The 18,692-nt window shown below is 57.5% G+C and overlaps 1 protein-coding gene across 4 annotated transcripts; it reads right to left on the bottom strand.

Annotated features, from left to right (window-relative positions):
* Positions 1-1,111: 1,111 nt before the first annotated feature.
* MFGE8 (milk fat globule EGF and factor V/VIII domain containing) lies at positions 1,112-16,423 on the bottom strand. Of its 4 annotated transcripts, none has more exons than XM_054713332.1 (9): positions 16,258-16,423; positions 13,181-13,306; positions 12,632-12,766; positions 9,138-9,319; positions 8,540-8,695; positions 7,256-7,400; positions 1,939-2,126; positions 1,602-1,757; positions 1,112-1,466 (listed from the first exon to the last, which is right to left on the bottom strand). In XM_054713332.1, the coding sequence occupies exons 1-9, from the start codon at positions 16,328-16,330 to the stop codon at positions 1,326-1,328; spliced, it is 1,302 nt and encodes a 433-aa protein (XP_054569307.1). In that variant the 5' UTR covers positions 16,331-16,423; the 3' UTR covers positions 1,112-1,325. The 4 variants fall into 4 exon arrangements, with proteins under 4 accessions (XP_054569307.1, XP_054569308.1, XP_054569309.1 ...); XM_054713333.1 differs by having other exon boundaries at positions 1,939-2,123; positions 16,258-16,422; XM_054713334.1 differs by lacking the exon at positions 13,181-13,306 and having other exon boundaries at positions 16,258-16,422.
* Positions 16,424-18,692: the final 2,269 nt, after the last annotated feature.

Here is an 18,692-nt window from a genome sequence, read left to right as displayed (position 1 = left end):
CACAGGAAGGAGTGGGGGGGGGGTCAGGGGACCCCAGCGGAGGGGAGCCCCACAGCCCCCGTTCATTTGGAGACCTCGGCCGGCGCCTCTTATTCTGTCCCTGCCCAGCCAGGGAGCCCTGGCGAGGCCAGTTCTGAGGAAGGAGCCACTTCCAGCAACACCGCACCCTCCCTCTGGCAGCCGCGTGGCCAGACCTGCCGCCCAGGGGCAGGGCCTCCTCTGTGGACCGCAGCCTGGCTCCCAAATTTTGTTCTGGAAAATTCCTCCTGTGCCCCGAGGCCTCCAACCCTGGGGTGGTTTCCTTCGCCCCCGTTTCCAGCCACTCCAGTCCGTCCCTCCTCTGTGGCCGGGCCCCTTTCCCAGATCACCAGCCACTGGCCTGCGCTGCCCCCACTGGCCACTTCCTGATGGCCCCTGCCCAGGGAGGGAATGCGCCAGCACCTCCCAGAAGCCAGTGCGCTCAGCCAGGAGGCCCTGCGCCCGATTGGCAGCGTCCTGGCCCCCCAGCAGCCTCCTCCCTCCTCCGGCTGGGAAGCAACGTGCCGTCGGGCAGGTGGGGGGTACGCTGAGGCTCCGGGGACGCTGCGGAGGAGGGTGCGGGGGACCAGCACCCGGAGGAAGGACCACACAGCAAGAGCTCCAGGCAGTGACATAAATATATTTTGGAAGCTGCCTGTGCACTCGGGGGGGCCGCCCAGGCCCGCCCACCTCCGCCCCGTCGGGTCCACAGACCCACCCCGCCCCCTTCTGTCTTTCCAGGCTGCAGCTCTCAAGGGTCAAGAGGGGTCTCCAGGGGAGGTGGGCGGGCGTGTCAGAGGGCTGGGTGGCGGCATCAGGAATGGCAGCATCAGGGACTGTTATCTCCAGCTTGGCGCCTCGGGGTCCTCCTCCAGCGCCCCTGGGAATGTGGGGGGTGGGAGGCGGGCTATTGGCGACAGAGGCTGGAATGGGGGACCTGAAGCCACACCGCGGGCTTGGCTCTTTCCTGTCCATCCCAGGCCTATTCAACTCCCGCAGCGCCTAAGAACACGGGATGGACTGTCCCTCGGCCTTTTGGCAAGATCAAGTGTAGGAAGTGGGAGGGCGTGAGGGCTGGGCGACAGGCGGGGGAGGGGGAGGGTGGGAGGTGGGGCGGGTGTGTGGGAGGTGAGGTGTGAGGAGGACAGAGGGAAGGAGAGGGGGCTGACATCTCCCCCACCCCCGCCCCCCACGGCACTACAATCAGGCGGGCGGTGGGTGGAGGAGGCGGCAGGACCACAGAAGGTCAGGAGAACCAGGGATGGGGCGTTGGCCCCACGGCCGTCCGGTCCCGTCCGCCGGTCCTACTACGCGCATCCCAGCAGCTCCACCCGGAGGGTGATTCGGTTGTGCCAGGCTACGGGCAGGATGCGCACGAACCGAGCCACAAAGGGCGCCTCGAACATGTTCTTCTTGTGGGAATTGTTGTCACAGTTGCCTGGGAAAATCTAGAGACAGAGAAGGTATCAGAAAGGCCCCCCCCCCCACCCCCGCCCCAAGGCTGGCCGCCCTCCCCTCAGAGCCCCAGGGGCCCGGCTCGGAGGGCAGCGCGGAGTGGCGAGGGGCGGACGGCTGACACTCACCTTGCCGCCCTCGGCCCCCGGGTCCTTATACTCGGTCCATCTCAGGCCATCGTTGCTGTGGGCCACCTTGTAGGCCGCCACGTACTGGATGCTGCCGAAGTCTCGGGCGCCCTGCGTGATGATGCCGGCCACTTGCTTCTGAGAGCCAAGGTCAATCTACAGGGGGGAAAAAAAAAAACACAAAATCAAATCAAATCAACCACCTTTTCTTTGCTTGCATCCTTTCCAGTAAAGTGGGAAAAGGCAGACACACGGAGACAGGAAATGGGAGTTTGGGGAACGCCTGGGCCTGGCAGCCCTGCCCTACCCCCCATCCCACCCACAGAGCCGGGCCCACCTGCAGCCACTCGGAGGCAGAGTTTTTCTCCGCGGTCCAGGCGTTGAACTTGCCCTGCTGGTCCAGCCGCGCGTAGTGGGGATACCAGCTGAAGGAGCTCAGGCCCCAGGTCTTGTAGATGCTGGAGGCCGTGATCTGCTGGTCGGGGATGACTCTGTCCTTCATGCCCAGGGGTTCATCACATCCTGCTAACAAGGGGGGGGCTGGTAGATCGGGGGGTCCCCAGGCTCCCAGGGGTGTGAGCACAAGGCAATGAGGTGGGAAGAACTGTGTGGATTCCACTAGCCCCTGGCATCCTCTTGGACAGAAGCTCTTTCTGCCTTTTATTTATTTTTTTTATTATTATTTTTTTTAAATGTATTTTATTGATTTTTTTACAGAGAGGAAGGGAGAGGGATAGAGAGTCAGAAACATCGATGAGAGAGAAACATCGATCAGCTGCCTCCTGCAAACCCCCCGCTGGGGATGTGCCCGCAACCAAGGCACATGCCCCCGACCGGAATCGAACCCGGGACCCTTCAGTCCGCAGTCCGACGCTCTATCCACTGAGCCACACCGGTTAGGGCTCTTTCTGCCTTTTAGGATCAACCATTCCTGCCCAGCCCGTGTGGCTCAGTGGTCGAGCCATCGATCTGTGAACTGGGAGGTCACGGGTTCAATTCCCAAGCGGGGCGCGTGGCTGGGTTGCGGGCTCGGTCTCCAGCATAGAGCATGCGGGAGGCGGCAGATCAATGATTCTCGCTCATCACAGATGTCTCTCTCTCTCTCTCTCTCCCTCTCCTTTCCTCTCTGAAATCAATAAAAATATTTTTAAAAATTAAATTAACCATCCTTTGTTCTCACTGCCTGCCCCACCCACGCCTCCCTCAGCCACCTGCTCTCAGCTCCCACCCCCACCCGACTTGCCCTTCACCGATCACCTGCTAGTCTTCCTTCTCTGCACCAGGGCAGGCCCTGATCGATCCACCACTTCCCCACCCTCCTTCAAGGCCGGCCTGTGAGACACCTCCTCCAAGAAGCCCGCCCTGACCACCTCGCTGGGGCAGGACTCACAGCACTTCCTGCTGAGTCCTGGAATGATCCTCCAGGACATGAATAACAACCATGTCATTGATTCAGTGCTCACTTCGGTCAGTTCATCTACCACACCGAAAACTGAAGATATTAGCCACCCCATTTTACAGGCAGGAAAACTGAGGCCAAGAGACAAACACTGTTCCAAGCCACACCCACAAACTCCTGATCGCCACACCATGCTGTAACATCATCTCCACCATCCACACCCCCACCCAGAGCCGTGAACAGGACCTCCAGCAGGTGGAAGTCAGAGAATCAGAACTCCTGGGGCCCAGCAGCCCCTCTGTCAGCGTCTAGAAGATTCCACACTCAACAGCCAGGCCTGTGAGGGCGGGCCTCAGGAGCGGGCCTGGGTTTCATTCAGGCCTGCCCCAAACACTCAGGAATGTGCCAGACTGTTATGTACTCGTCACGTGCCCCTTCGGGTGGCCTTTAGAATAGCTGAAGACTCCCAGGGGAGGGATGGGTGTGTCTCACATCTGGCGGAATCCCCAGTCCACAGCTGGTCTCCCTTTGGGTAACTGGGTGGGTGGGGGGCAGTGGGCCTGGAGAGCCGGCCGACTGGAATGTCTAGCAGGGGCAAGGAGATGGCCCAGACCTCGAGGGAAGCAGACAGGGCATCCTCGCCGGTTCGGCTTGCCAGGCTCAGCCTGTCTCGGCCTCAGAGGGAGGCGGCGGGGACAGGACCGTGCAGGCAACGGTAACCGCCTAAGGCAGTGCTCCCCAACCTCTCTCTGGCCACGCCCCACCTAAGCATCTCCAACATCCTAATGCCCCCTGTGACCTATAGTTCTTACTATTCAAAACGTGAGCTCCTATTCACGTGGAGGAAGCCTCAAAGGCCATGAACTTGGTCTAAACAAGCTTCCCAAGAACATGGCATCCATGAGAGAGAAAGATAAAAGAATGAAAGGAGCCAAAACCGGTTTGGCTCAGTGGACAGAGCGTCGGCCTGCGGACTGAAAGGTCCCAGGTTCGATTCCGATCCAGGGCATGTACCTTGGTTGCGGGCACATCCCCAGTAGGGGGTGTGCAGGAGGCAGCTGATCGATGTTTCTCTCTCATCGATGTTTCTAACTCTCTATCCCTCTCGCTTCCTCTCTGTAAAAAAATCAATAAAATATATATTAAGCCAAAACCGGTTTGGCTCAGTGGATAGAGCGTCGGCCTGCGGACTGAAAGGTCCCAGGTTCGATTCCGATCCAGGGCATGTACCTTGGTTGCGGGCACATCCCCAGTAGGGGGTGTGCGGGAGGCAGCTGATCGATGTTTCTCTCTCATCGATGTTTCTAACTCTCTATCCCTCTCGCTTCCTCTCTGTAAAAAAATCAATAAAATATATATTAAGCCAAAACCGGTTTGGCTCAGTGGATAGAGCGTCGGCCTGCGGACTGAAAGGTCCCAGGTTCGATTCCGGTCAAGGGCATGTACCTTGGTTGTGGGCAAGTCCCCAGATGGGGTTGTGCAGGAGGCAGCTGATCGATGTCTCTCTCTCATCGATGTTTCTAACTCTCTATCCCTCTCGCTTCCTCTCTGTAAAATATCAATAAAATATATATAAATATATATATATATATATATATATATATATATTAAAAAAAAGATCTTTAAAAAAAAGAATGAAAGGACAGTGGAAGGACTGAGGAAGAAATCACTAAGAAATTGCTAAAATAATAATATGAAGTGATAGGAAACAATCACTAGCAAATAAAGTTTCAAATATAGAACAGAGACCTGAAATGCATACATATGTCACCATATATATTTACAGGCTGTACATGAGGCCCCGAGAACCAGGAGACATGCAAAAGATTCACTGTTAATAACTCATTCTCGAATTGCCCCCCTTAAACATCACATTGCCCCCCTGTGGGGCGTGTGCCCCACGTGGGGACCCGCTGGCCTAAGGCTTCAGACCAGGACAGCGAGTAGGAAGGGACTCCAAGGACAGGGGCCAGAGTCTGGGACCCCCAGAAACTGCCTCTGCCCTTTACCAACGGCCAAAATGTCCCTTTAGCAGAAGAGAGCGTCTTTTTCTTTTTTAATTTGTATTGAATTTATTGAGGTGACACTGGTTAATAAAATGAGGTTGCAAGTGTACGATCCTGTAATACGGCATCTGTATAGTATATTGTACACTGAGTGGCCAGATGATGATGATCTCTGAACGCGTAATAATCTGGCCACTCAGTGTCTATCCTATATAGTAAAAGGCTAATATGCAAATTGTCCCCTCGACCAGGAGTTTGAGCAGCAGGCAGGCTGGCCAGCCGCCCATGTCCCCTCCCCCTGGCCAGGCTGGCCGGACCCCACCCATGCACGAATTCATGCACCGGGCCTCTAATATATATATATTTATACACACACACACACACACACACACACACACACACTGAGTGGCCAGATTATTATGCGTTCAGAGATCATCATAATCGGGCCACTCAGTGTATGTTCACCAACCAGTCAAGTCTCCTTCCATCACCATGTATCCCCCCTTTACCCTCTTCTACCTCTGCCCACACACCCCTCCCCCCCACTCTGGTAATCGCCATACTGTTGTCTGTGTCGAGGAGTGTTTTGTTCGGTTTTGTTTTTAACTTAATCCCCTTCACCTTTTTCACCCGGAAGGCAATTATTTAACTCCCCACTTACACAATTAGGCTCAAAAGGTAGTGGCCCTGGGAACACAGAAGCTCACACTTAAAAAAAAAAAAACTAAACCCAGCCAGGCACAGAAGTCAACTTCGAATCGTATTGGGTGGTATCTGAAATGGGGTAACAGGAAGAAGTGCCACGGAGGGGGAAGGGGGCGCAAAGGGTGGGGGGTCTTGGGTAACAGGAGAAAGGCGATCGGCCTTACAAGCCCTACAGTTCCGCCAGTGGCCAGCAGGTGGCACTGTGGCTGCAAAAAAAGCGGGAACTACTACCTGGATCTCCGAGAGAAAACAGCTGAGCTGAGACAAGGAAGCTGGGTGGCCCAACCCCCTGCACCCTGACCCCCTGCACCCTGACCTCCCCAATGGTGCGGTTTTTTCCTGGCTCAGAGGAAACCCGTCCCTTTCTTGTCCCCCATTCCTTTGTCTGGGACTGTCTCTGGAAATGGCAGCAGGAAGCACCAGCTACCCTAGAAACCTTCCTTGACTCTTAAATGCAGACAAACTGTGGAGTTTTTTTTCGGGGCGGGGATGGAGGTGGGGGTGGGGGTGGAGAGTAAAAGTACTGGATGGGTAGGTGTCAGAAGCCCAGGGATCTAGACCAAGTTTTTTTTGTTTTGTTTTGTTTTTTTAAATATATTTTATTGATTTTTTTACAGAGAGGAAGGGAGAGGGATAGGGAGTTAGAAACATCGATGAGAGAGAAACATCGATCAGCTGCCTCCTGCACACCCCCCACCGGGGATGTGCCCACAACCAAGGTACATGCCCTGGACCAGAATCGAACCTGGGACCCTTCAGTCCGCAGGCCGACGCTCTATCCACGGAGCCAAACCGGTCAGGGCTAGACCAAGTTTGAATGCCTGCCAGCTGTAGGCCCTTGATAAATAATTTATCTGGGCCCTAGCCGGTTTGGCTCAGTGGATAGAGCATCCATCAGCCTGCAGGCTGAAGGGTCCCGGGTTCGATTCCATTCAAGGGCACATGCCCGGGGTTGCGGGCTCGATCTCCAGTAAGCAGGCATGCAATGAGGCAGCCAGTCCATGATTCTCTCTCATCACTGATGTTCCTAACTCTCTCTCCCTCTCTCTTCCTCTCTGAAATAAGTAAGAATATATATTTTTTTAAAAAAAAATACTAACCATTTATCTGGGCCTCACTTTCCTCATTCATTCACTCATTCATCAAGTACCATTCATTCATTCATTCATTCAGGCACCGTTCTATGCACCGGGAACAAATCAGACCAACTCCCCGCGGACGGGAGCTGACATCTGCGACACAGAACGGATGCTACGGAGTCTTATCAGAATTAAGATAGACTCAGAATCAAGGAGCCCATCAGGATTAAGTGACAACACTCTGAGGGCGGAAGCGGCGTCTCTTTTGTCCTCTACCCACCAGAATGCCGTGGGTGGGCACCGAGAGGGTGATTCCCCGGGCAGGGCAGCTGACGGCCGGGGGACCCCTCTCTGCTGTGTGAGCCCGGGGTCCCTGGGCCTTGCTTTTGCTGCAGCCCTGCCCGGCTCCGCGGGGCTGAGAAGACAGGCCAGCCCCTGGGACGGACCCCGGCCCCCCGCACTCACCATTCAACTCACAGCCGAGGAGCTCAAAGCGCAGGGTGCAGCCCCGATGGCAGCCCACGGGCATCAGCCTCACGTACTGCAGCTCTTGAGGGACGTCAAACATGTTGACCTTCAGGCCACTGTTGTCCACGTTCCCCGTAAAAATCTAGGAGGGAGAGGCGGCGTGGAGGAGAGGTTCGGGGCGTCTGGAGGCTGCCCAGGAACTGCGTTCCGTTGCGCTCCCTGCGAAGCCATGGGAAGCGTGCGATCCTTGGGCCCCCTTTGAGGGAGGGGGGCATTGACCCCCCCAGGGCAGTCCACAAGCACCTGGAACAGGCGTCCTCAAACCAGGCCCCTTGCGTGTGGCTCTTCCACAAAATACCACGGCCTGGGCGAGTCTATTTTGAAGAAGTGGCGTCAGAAGAAGTTTAAGTTTAAAAAATTTGGGTCTCAAAAGAAATTTCAATCGTTGTCCTGTGGACATTTGGCTCTGTGGACGAATGAGCTTGCCGACCACTGGGCTAGCTGGTTTGGCTCAGTGGAGAGAGCATCAGCCTGTTGCCTGAAGGGTCCCAGATTCGATTCCCGTCAAGGGCACCTACCTAGGTTGCAGGCTCAATCCCTGGCCCCAGAGGCAACCAATCGATGTGTCTCTCTCACTTCAATGTTTCTCTCTCTCTGTCTCTCCCTCTCCTTTCCACTCTCTCTAAAAAAAAATTAATTAATTAAAAATAAAAATCAATGGAGTCCAGTAGGCATGGCTCAGTGGTTGAGCATCAGTCTATGAACCAGGAGGTCACGGTTCGATTCCCAGTCAGGGCACATGCCCGAGTTGCAGGCTCCATCCCCAGTGTGGGGCGTGCAGGAGGCAGCCGATCCGTGATTCTCTCTCATCATTGATGTTTCTCTCTCTCTCTCCCTCTCCCTTCCTCTCTGAAAGCAATAAAATATATATTTTTTTAAAATATCAATGGACAAATATCCTTGAGTGAGAATTAACAACAAGAACAAAATACCAAAGAAAAGATAAAAACCTTTAAAAAATTTTAAAAATAGAACTATCATATGATTCATCAATCCCACTTCTGGGTTTATATCCAAAGGATAAGAAAAAAATAATAATAATAAATAAATAAATAATAAATAAATAAATAAAGTGAGGCGATTTACTTGTAACCACAAAACATGGGAATAATCTGGGTTTCCCAATTTTGGGGAGCGAAGACGCACTTGAAGACCCCTCCACAACGCGGGAGCCTCCGGGGTGCTGACCACAGCCCTTCCTTCCGGCCCAGGCGGCCTCACCTTGTCTCCCGAGTCCCCCTCTTCCTGGATGAACTTGAACTTTTTCCCGTCGAGGCTGTACGCCACCTTGAACATCTTCACGTACTCGGCTCTGCCCGCGCGGCTGGCGCCCTGCGTCACCACGCCCGTCACCTGCATCCTCCGCAGCAGGTTCACCTGGACCCGGGGTGGGGAGGACAGGACCCTTAAAACTCCCACGGCCCTTCTACCTCCGCCCCCCCACCCCACCCCCCAAAAGCGGAGCAGGGACGATGCAAGCAGATAAGTGGTGGATGGAGTCTCTCTCTCACCCCATCCTCTCAGGACTATGGACCCAGTGCTCAGGGAACCCCAGAAGGATGCACAAGGCCCCCAGAGACCCCATCCAGTGCAAACAGCCCCTCCACAGCCTGGGGTCGGCTCCCCCTCTCCCCACCCCTATACTCCAAGTCCCCCAAGGCTGCCCTCCTCTTACAGGCAATTCATCTGGAGGAACCTGCTACCTTGATACCTGGACCCCCTGATGAACCCTCCCACGGCGACCCCCAAATGCAGGCACCCGCATCTCACCTTTTCCCCCCCTCCCATCACGCCACCCACCCCCACCCCCCTTCCACACCTGGATCCAGGGCTTCCTGTCGTAGTTGCTGGCTGTCCAGGCGTTGACGATGCCCGAGCGATGCAGGCGGGCCAGCTCCGGGCCCCAGCGCTGCAGAGCCATGAAGCCCAAGTGCACGGACGAGGCGGAGATCTGCCGGTCGGCGATGGCCCCCGTCTCCATGCCCAGCGGCATGGCGCACCCTGCAGGGAGGGAGAGGGGCAGTCAGGTGGCCACCCTCCCAGGGGGGACCCAGAAGACAGGAGAAGAAGAAGACAGACGGTGTGGCCTCTGCCAAGGACCCCGAGCAGAGACCCTAAGAGGCCCAAGAGGAGGTGCCAGGAAAGGGTGCGCGGTGAGGAAGCAAGCACAGCACCCAGGCCTGTACTCAATCACAGAGGCTGCCGTGATTGACAGCTGGAGTCTCCTATCAGGAGGACCGTTGCACCCAGCCCCGCCCCTGGCTCCCCCAGGACGGCTTTGGGAGAAGGGGCACCTCAGAGGGCAGTGGGCTGCCCGTAAAGCAATAAGCACACCCACGCCCTAGCCAGTGTGGCTCAGTGGATAGAGTGTCAGCCTGGGGACTGAAGAGTCCCGGGTTCGATTCCCGGTCAGGGCACATGCCTGGGTTGCGGGCTTGATCCCCAGTAGGAGGCGTGCAGGAGGCAGCCGACCAATGATTCTCTCTCATCATTGATGTTTCTCTCTCTCTCCCTCTCCTTTCCTATCTGAACTCAATAAAAATATATTTTAAAAAATAATAATAAGCACACCCATAAGCAAATCCGTGTGGAGTCTTCTAGAACCCCATAAGGCATGAGTTTTCTGGTGGGACGTGAAGGCCATTCTGATTTCTCCCGGACCCTCTGCTCTTTCCAACTGCTGGTCGGTCGGGCCCCAGCCACCTGCCCAGCCGCCCCTGGCCGAGGCCACACCGCCTTCACCATCACCCCCAGCGAAGTGGTCAAGGGGTGAGCCATTCTCCTGGCTCCCAGCAGGGAACCCAGGTTCAGGCCACCCCCTACCGCCGCACCCCAGGCTCACGCAGGGAGAGCGGGGCTCAAAGTGCGACCACGCGCCCAGGATCAGAGCCGCCAGTGGCTGAGCAGAGGTCTGAACCCAGGTCTGGACTAATCTCACACCCCACGTGCCTGCCCCCTTAGGGACTCAAACGTGCATTCTTGAAGCTGCAGCCCTAGCCAGTGTGGCTCAGTGGATAGAGCAGCGGCCTGTGGACCAAAGGGTCCCAGGTTCGATTCCGGCATGTACCTTGGTTGCAAGCTCCTCCCTGGCCCGGGCCCTGGTCAGGGCACGAGCAGGAGCCAACTAATCGATGTGTTTCTCTCACATCGATGTTTCTCTCTGTCTTTCCCTCTCCTACTCTCTCTAAAAAAAGTCAATGGAAAAATAGCCTCGGGTGAAGATTTAAAAAAAAAAAAGAGGGGCTGCAAAGGTCCCCCTGGGGGGCCGCTCAGCCTCTGTGGACGCCTCCTGCCTCGCTCAGGTGCCACCCGTCTAAGGCAGACCCCAGGCCAGAAGCACAGGAGGCTAGGTGGGTAATTCCGACTCAGGCACACCCATGGTTACCTCGGCGCCCAGCACGGTAATTAGTGGGCCCACCTGTCCCCCACCCAGGGCTGTCTGCGTGGCGAGCCTCCCACCCCCCACTCCCCACACATTCCTGCACCCGGGATAGCAAATACATTGGCCTCGGCCCAGGGCCCAGGGCCCATGCCTGTGAGGTGAAGGGCATCGTTTAACCTGCTCCCCCCGCACCCAGCGCCCCAGCAAACCTCACAGTGTCCCCTTCTCCTGCCTGAGGACAACCTCCTGCCCGCTGCCCAGGATGCTCAGTGACAGACCCAAAGGACTGCAGAAGCCCGCCCACCCCCGCATCCATCCCGGGCAGGGGGACTTTTCACACCTGGACCAGGAGGGAGGACACGAGAGCCACTGCGGGCCAGGTCAGCTGGGCCCGCCCAGGGCCATTCTGCAGCTGCCGGGTAAGCAAGCAGGACACAGGCCAGCTCTCTGCATGTGCCTGGCTATGGGCCTCTGACGGCCTGACTGGGGAAGGGACAGCCCAGCCTCCCCAGGCCCCGCCCTCCTCACCTCCACAAAGAGGCCAAAGGTCAGACATGGGCCAGGGGCTGTCAGACCCGGAGGCCCAAGCTTTATTGACTGACCTCCTGGGCCCCAAAAGAAAAATCCTAACACTTGCCCTAGCCGGGTTTGCTCAGTGGTTAGAGCATCAGCCTGCAGACTGAAGGGGGCCCCAGGTTGGGTTCTGGTCAAGGGCACATGCCTGGGTTCCGGGCTTGATCCCCCAGTGGGGGGTGTGCAGGAGGCAGCCAATCAATAATTCTCTCTCGCTCTAACGGGTTTGGCTCAGTGGATAGAGCGTCGGGCCTGCGGACTCAAGGGTCCCAGGTTCGATTCCGGTCAAGGGCATGTACCTTGGTTGCGGGCACATCCCCAGTAGGGGGTGTGCAGGAGGCAGCTGATCCATGTTTCTCTCTCATCGATGTTTCTAACTCTCTCTTCCTCTCCCTTCCTCTCTGTAAAAAGTCAATAAAATATACATTTTTATTTAAAATAATAAAATAATTCTCTCTCATCATTGATGCTTCTATCCCTCTCTCCTTCTCCCTTCCTCTCTGAAATCAATGGAAGTATCCTATATAATAAAAGCCTAATATGCAAATCAACAGATCAGAGGAAGGACTGGTGGAACGACTTTGCTCTGATGAGCACTGACCACCGGGGGGCAGACAGTAAATGCAGGAGTTGCCCCCAGCCGGCAGGCCCCAGGCCAGCCAAGGTGGGTGCCAGTGGGCTCCCCATCTCCCATTGCCCCGAGGCAACCCGCAGAGGGAGGTGACTATTGGCTGCAGCAGCAGAGGTGGGGCCAGCTGGCAAGTGGATGGTGGGGGGGCGGCGGGCGGGGGGGGGGGGGGGTGGGTAGCAGGGCCAGCCAGCAAGTGGGCTGGACGTGGGAGGCAACTGGCGGGGCGATTGGGGGGTAGGGCCAGCAAGTGGGCAGCCCCAGGCTGGCCAAGGCAGGTGCCAGTGGGGACCCCTTGATCATCCCACCAGTCGCCCCACAGATCGGCCCTGATCGCCAGCCAGGCCTTAGAGGCCCTCCTCAGGCATGAATTTCATACCCCGGGCCTCTAGTACTAAAATAAAAGCAAGAAAAATCCCAACACTTAGCCTTAACTAACGCTATTTATCTGGTTCCTGGGGACCCAGGAAACAGCACTCCCGTGATTCAGGGGCCACCATCCCCCTGACTCCCCCTGCAGGGACATCTGGCCTGGCCTGCAGCCCCAGGAAAGAAGCAACAACACCCCGCCCCCATCCTATGGCCTAACTTCGGCTCTGACCCACCCTCACCTCAATCCACCCAGAGGAGGCCCTGACACAGGATAATAAGACCCGGACATGACCCAGCTGCCAGGACGGTGGCTCGGGGTCTCCTGCGACCCCGGCAGGGACAGGCCCCAGATACTCACTGCTCTCACAGTGGATGCCCGAGTAGCCTTGCGGGCACTCGCAGATGTACTGTTTGAAGACATCGCCTCGGTGTTCCTCCTCCCCAAGCGCCTGGCATTCGGCACCATTGCGGCAGGGGTTTGGGAAACAGGGACCTGGGTAGGAGGAGGCAGGTAAGATGGGCAGGTGATCAGGAAACAGGGCGGGGGAGGGGAGTGGAGACAGAGACAGACAGCAGCCATTGGACCCAGCTCAAAGGGACCCTCTGCCTAAGCTCCGCCCCCTGCCCGCCTCCCTCTCCCATGCCTTCCCTCCCTCCCCCACAGGGCCTGGTGGGGCCTGGGCCAGCCTGGCACCAAGGAGGGTCGTGGGTGGGTGGATCAGCCCAAATCAAGGAAGCACGCAGCTCTGCAAGGGGCTCGGGGGTTTTCCAGGGAAATGCTGGCTGACAAGGGACAGGTGCGGGGGACACTGCCCGCTTCGACACAGACCAGCTCACCCCAGCAGCCTGGGCTGCCCCTGGGAGGGAGGCGAGGCGGGGGGAGGCAGGTGCAGCCCAGGGCAGGTACCTTTCTCAGTCTCGTTGCAAATGGGCCCCGTAAAGCCTTCGGGGCAGAGGCAATAGAAGGGGAGCTCGTCCTGGCCCGACAGGCAGGTCCCGCCGTTCAGGCACTCGAGGGAGTCACAGAAGTCACCTGCAGCGGCAGCTCCGACTCAGGAACAATTCCTTCTCACAGTCAATACTTGGGGGGCCCACTACCATCTACGTATGCGCGGGGTCCCCCCCGAGACAGAGAAATCAGGCGTCGCACAGGCCTCAAGGAGTCCCCGGGAGGAGGCGGACCAGTGAATGGGGGTGACAGGCCCCATGAGCCTACACAAGGGGCCACTTTCCAGTGGTTTCCGCCAAGGAGACTGCGGTTCTGCAGAGGAGGGGGTAGGTGAGCTGGCAGAAAAGACGGGCTGGGGGCGTGCACCAAGCAGGGGAGTGAGGAGAGAACGTGCTAAAGAAAGGCAGGCCCGGCCGGTGTGGCTCAGTGGTTGAGCATTGACCTAGGAACCAGGAGGTCACGGTTCGACTCCCAGGCAGGGCACATGCCCAGGTGGCAGGCTCGATCCCCAGGAGGGGTCGTGCAGGAGGCAGCCAATCCATGATTCTCTCTGGTCATTGATGTTTTTTCCTCTCTCTCTCTCTCCCCTTCCTCTCTGAAATCAATAAAAATCTATTTATTAAAAAAAAAAAAAAAAAAAAGGCCGAAACCGGTTTGGCTCAGTGGATAGAGCGTCGGCCTGCAGGCTGAAAGGTCCCAGGTTCGATTCCAGTCAAGGGCATGTACCTTGGTTGCGGGCACATCCCCAGTAGGGGGTGTGCAGGAGGCAGCTGAGTCGATGTTTCTCTCTCATCGATGTTTCTAACTCTCTATCCCTCTCCCTTCCTCTCTGTAAAAAAATCAATAAAATATATTTAAAAAAGAGAATGACAACTTTAGACTTTTCTACCTGCACACCAAGGGCTCGTCACCTTCCTTCAGCCTCCCTACCAGGATCCACCAGAAAAAAAAAAAAAATCAGAGATCCTCACTCGGGACGGGATGATGGGGACCCTGGTTCCAGTTCCGAGAAGGGAACTGTTATCTGCCGAGATGGGCTGGACTCGCCGGGGGTGGGGAGGCGCTTGGGAGGGACACAAAGATCCCTCTGACTGTTGGGTGGCCAGGTGACAGGATCGGGGAGGTAGGGGGCCAGGAGAGCATCGGGGAGGCTGCCCCAGGCCTCCAGGTAAGAAAGGAAGGCAGAAGGGGTGAGGAGGGCAGGTGGGTGTGAGACACCCTGGACGAGGACTTCAGACGTGGGAGGAGGGCTGGCGGGGACATCACAGCCTCGGGTTGGGGCCTGCCTGGGTGGCCGATGTGAACGATTACCCAGAGTCCCTTGGCTCTGGTGAACGGGGTGAGCCAGGCCTGGAGGAGGGGCTTCTGACCTTAGCATCCCAGAGGGCTCCCCCAGGCCCCACACCTGTTCGGGGTTAAGACATGAGACACATTTGTTCCTCCCCGCAAGTCTGGCCATGCCAGGCTGGAGGGTCCTCCTGGAACCCCCAAATCCCTGCGAGCCGGGGCCGGGCTGCAGGGAAGGGAATACCGTTAATGAGCTGTGGAGCCCTCAGAACTCCACCTCGGCACGGGCCTCCTCGGGAGCTTAGGCGGCTCCCAACGCGCTATTAGTCACTTGCTTTAAATAGCAGGTTAATCCCCTCCCCTGACCTGGCGGGGGCGGCGGCTCGGGCACAGACAGGGCCTTGGTAATGGCCAGAGTCCTGGGCTCCGGTCCCAGCAAAGTCCAACGGCTCTTCCTCGCCCTCCCAAGTGGCTGCAGGGCCAAGTGGTCCAGGGGGAAGAAGGGAAAGGGAACGGGACAAGGTACCCCTTTCCCTTGGGGGCCCTAGACTGACTCACCTGGCCCGTCCCAGGAAAAGCCAGATCACCCCCCTACTGCAGTAACCACCTTCGGGATTCCAGGGTCCCGCCCTTTGGGTACATTTCTCCAGGGGCATTTTGCCAGGCTGCCAGGACTGAGAGGAATGGGACGGGACAAGACCCAGCGCCTCTAAGGGTTCCTGAGGGGAGCCACCAGCTAGCTCCCCAGTGCGTGGGAGCCTGGCATGCCCTCAAAGGCTTCTGCTGCAGGCCAGGGGTCAGGGGTCAGACCGTCACGGTTGGCAGAGCCAGGCCTCCGCTCTGATCCACCCACCCCCTCGCTTCAGTCAATCGTGGAAATGATGGAGGGGGCGCCTGAAGAGTCCTGGTCACCCACCCACCTCCTTTTCCCGGTCCCGGGGGAAGGGCTGCGTGACCCCCCGCCGCCAAGGGGAGGATGGGGCATCCCAGGACCCGCCTGCGGGGAGGCCCGGCTGGTGGAGGGAGGCCTCCTGGGCGGGGGAGGAGGAGGCCCAGGGAAGATACAACAGCAGGCCAAGGCCACGGAAGGAAGGAGTCAGGAGAGGAAGCCAGTCTGGCCGGCCGCGGCAGGAGGCAGCCCTTTCCCGAGGCCTTCCCCAGCCTGGGGATCCTCTCCTGGGCCCCCCTCTAGAGCCCTTCCCATCCCACCCACTTCCCAGCCCTCCCTCCCTCTTATCACGGGAAGGAAATCTCCAATGATCGGACCAGCGGCCAGGGCTTGGGAAGGAAGCAGTTCGTGGCCAAGGAGGGAAGTTGGCTGGAGACTTCTCGATACCAGAGTCCTAGGGACGTACAGCGGGAAGGCGCGCGCGCGAGGCGAGGCGGTCACCGTGCCACGGCCTCATTAGACAGACGGGGAAAGAGAGGCCCTAACAACAGCGGATTCCTTTGTTATGTGGAAGCCACCTCCCTGGGGATGGCTGGGCTGTCACCCCGTGTCCCGAGCCACCGCCCGCCCGACGCCCGAGCCGCTCTCGCCGACCCAAAACTCCCCCCAGTGCGGAGGCAGCGGGAGAAGCCGAGCGCACCGCGGCCGCCAGCGGGGGCGCAGCCGGGGAGGTCGCCCCGCGGCCCCGCGGCCCCGCGGACGCTCTCTGCCCAAGTTTGTCAACAGTTGGAGGTGGAGGGAGGGCGCCGCGCCGAACTTCCGAGCGGAGAGGAGGGGCGAGGGCGGCGCGATCACTCACCGGAGCCCGCGGAGACGCCGGAGGCGCAGAGCAGCGCGCCGCAAAGCGCGGCCAGCAGGCGGGGGCCCGGCATGCTGCGCACCAGTCGGTGGGGCGGGTGGGGGGGACCCGGCGGAACTGGAGATCGGGCCGTGCAGACTGCAGGCTCTCACTCCTAACTCCTGGACCGGAATAAATCAGGCAGCGCTGCACCTCCCACTGGCCCGCGAGCTCCGCCCAGGCCGGCCCAGAGGCGGACTCGGGGCGGGGCTCCGCAGCAGGGGTGATGGGATGCGGGGGACCCAGGGGTCCTCGCCTCCCACCTCCTGCCCCGGCCACGCACGCCCGGCCCGGCGTCTGGATTGGGGCTGGTGTGACCTAGTCTAAATAGACTGTGGACAGGAAAGAGCGCAGATGGAGTTGTTTGGGGTTTTAGTTGTATATATATATATATTTTATATTTGTTTTTACTTTATTTTAGACTTAAATAGCTAAACCTTATGCATCGTACTAATGACAACGGCAAGCACGACGAATACCAGTTTCACTTATCAGATTGGCGATGAGCAAAGGATGCGCGCACGCTGTTTGCAGGGGGCTGTGGGGAGCAGGCCCCAGCATGCATTGTTGGAGGGCGTGTCCATGGGTCCAACTTCTCCCGGGAGCTGCTCGGTAATCCCTGCCCAAGTGACGAGCGCTGAGCCCAGGAGACTTAGCAATGCCTCGTGTAGGAATTCGTCCTCCACATGTGGCCCTGGCTGGTGTGGCTCAGTGGATAGAGCCTCAGCCTGCGGACTGAAAGGTCGGCCCGGTTGGATTCCGGTCAAGGGAGAGGTGCCCCGGTTGCTTAGCGGGATCCCCAGTAGGAGGCGTGCAGGAGGCAGCCGATCCATGATTCTCTCTCATCCTTGATGTTTCTATCTCTGTCTCTCTCTCCCTTCCTCTCTCAAGTTAATAAAAATATATTGAAGAGCCCTGACCGGTTTGGCTCAGTGGATAGAGCGTCGGCCTGCAGACTGAAGGGTCCCGGGTTCGATTCCGGTCAAGGGCATGTACCTTGGTTGTGGGCACATCCCCAGTGGGGGGCGTGCAGGAGGCAGCTGAATCGATGTTTCTCTCTCATCGATGTTTCTCTCTATGCCTCTCCCTTCCTCTCTGTAAAAAATCAATAAAATAAGTGTTTTAAAGGTGTAATTCTTTTTTTAAAATATATTTTATTGATTTTTCACAGAGAGGAAGGAAGAGGGATAGAGAGCTAGAAACATCGATGAGAGAGAGACATCGACCAGCTGCCTCCTGCACGCCCCCCACCGGGGGATGTGCCCGCAACCAAGGTACATGCCCTTGACCGGAATCGAACCTGGGACCTTCCAGTCCGCAGACTGACGCTCCATCCACTAAGCCAAACCGGCTTCAGCAATAAAATAAATTTAAAAAGAAAAGAAAGAAACTCGCATGTGTAAATTGATGTGCATACAAAGGAAGCATAGCACCTCCTAGCAGCATCCTTTGACGTGGAGTTGATAGATGGCGGCGGCTCCCTCCCAACCTCCGTTCCCCTCCCCTTGCCCCTGTCCCCTTCCCCCCACCCGGCCTCCACTGCCTCCTGCCTTCGGGGAACCGGCCCCAACAGCGGTCCCCTCGCTCCTCTCCTAAGGCTCCTCCGAGCGCCACATGGCGCCTGCCTCCCGCCACTCCGCACGCTCCAGGCCTCTGGCCCCCGCAGTGCCACCCGCAGGCCATTTCGGGCCCATTTGCATCCTTGAAGAGCCTCAGCAGAAGAGGAAGGAAAAGATGGGGTGAAAACATACACTCCTAGCTCTCCTGCCCGCAGTCAGGAAATGCTGCGACAGCTAAACATGCTGTGAAATGATGGCCATTTCTCTGACATCACCATTCCTGTCCAGGACAAAATCCGCCGGCACATAAGGTGGTACTAGCAGTTGGCAGTGATTTTTTTTTTTCTCCGCACCAAACTTGTAGGCCAAGCAGAGGAGGAGGACAAGAATGTGTTGGAGACCTAGCTGGTTTGGCTCAGTGGATCGAGCGTCAGCCTGCCGACGGAAGGGGTCCCGGGTTCGATTCCGGTCCAGGGCATGTACGTTGGTTGTGGGCACATCCCCAGTGGGGGGTGTCCAGGAGGCAGCTGATCGATGTTTCTCTCTCATCATTGATGTTTCTAACTCTCTATCCCTCTCCCTTCCTCTCTGTAAAAAAAATCAATAAAATATATATATTTTTAAAAACTATCTCTAAGAGGCTGGTTTACAATTATTGGTCAGCACTATGCAACTCCATCAATGTAAAGAGGAGAGAAGAGACTGCCCGACCAGCCCCTCCTCCTCTGCTTTCCGGCATTGGGAGCGCAGACATCCCAGGAGCTTGAGCAGAATGGGACAGTGGCCCCACACTCACAGCCTTGACACTCACAGCCTTCAAACGCACACCCTCTTTCC

Source organism: Eptesicus fuscus, chromosome 25 (genome assembly GCF_027574615.1).
Source record: "Eptesicus fuscus isolate TK198812 chromosome 25, DD_ASM_mEF_20220401, whole genome shotgun sequence".
Lineage (NCBI taxonomy): Eukaryota > Metazoa > Chordata > Mammalia > Chiroptera > Vespertilionidae > Eptesicus > Eptesicus fuscus.
The sequence above is the reverse complement of the archived record's forward strand: the minus strand, read 5'-3'. Positions and strand labels throughout refer to the sequence as shown.

Excerpts from the sequence above, each read along its gene's own strand:
- MFGE8 (XM_054713332.1), bottom strand. The coding sequence starts at position 16,330 with ATGCCGGGCCCCCGCCTGCTGGCCGCGCTTTGCGGCGCGCTGCTCTGC. Across the intron at positions 8,696-9,137 it reads ACAGGAAGCCCTGGATCCAG|GTGAACCTGCTGCGGAGGAT; the intron begins GTGTGGAAGGGG and ends CCCCGGGTCCAG. Across the intron at positions 7,401-8,539 it reads AGGGGGACTCGGGAGACAAG|ATTTTTACGGGGAACGTGGA; the intron begins GTGAGGCCGCCT and ends TCTCCCTCCTAG.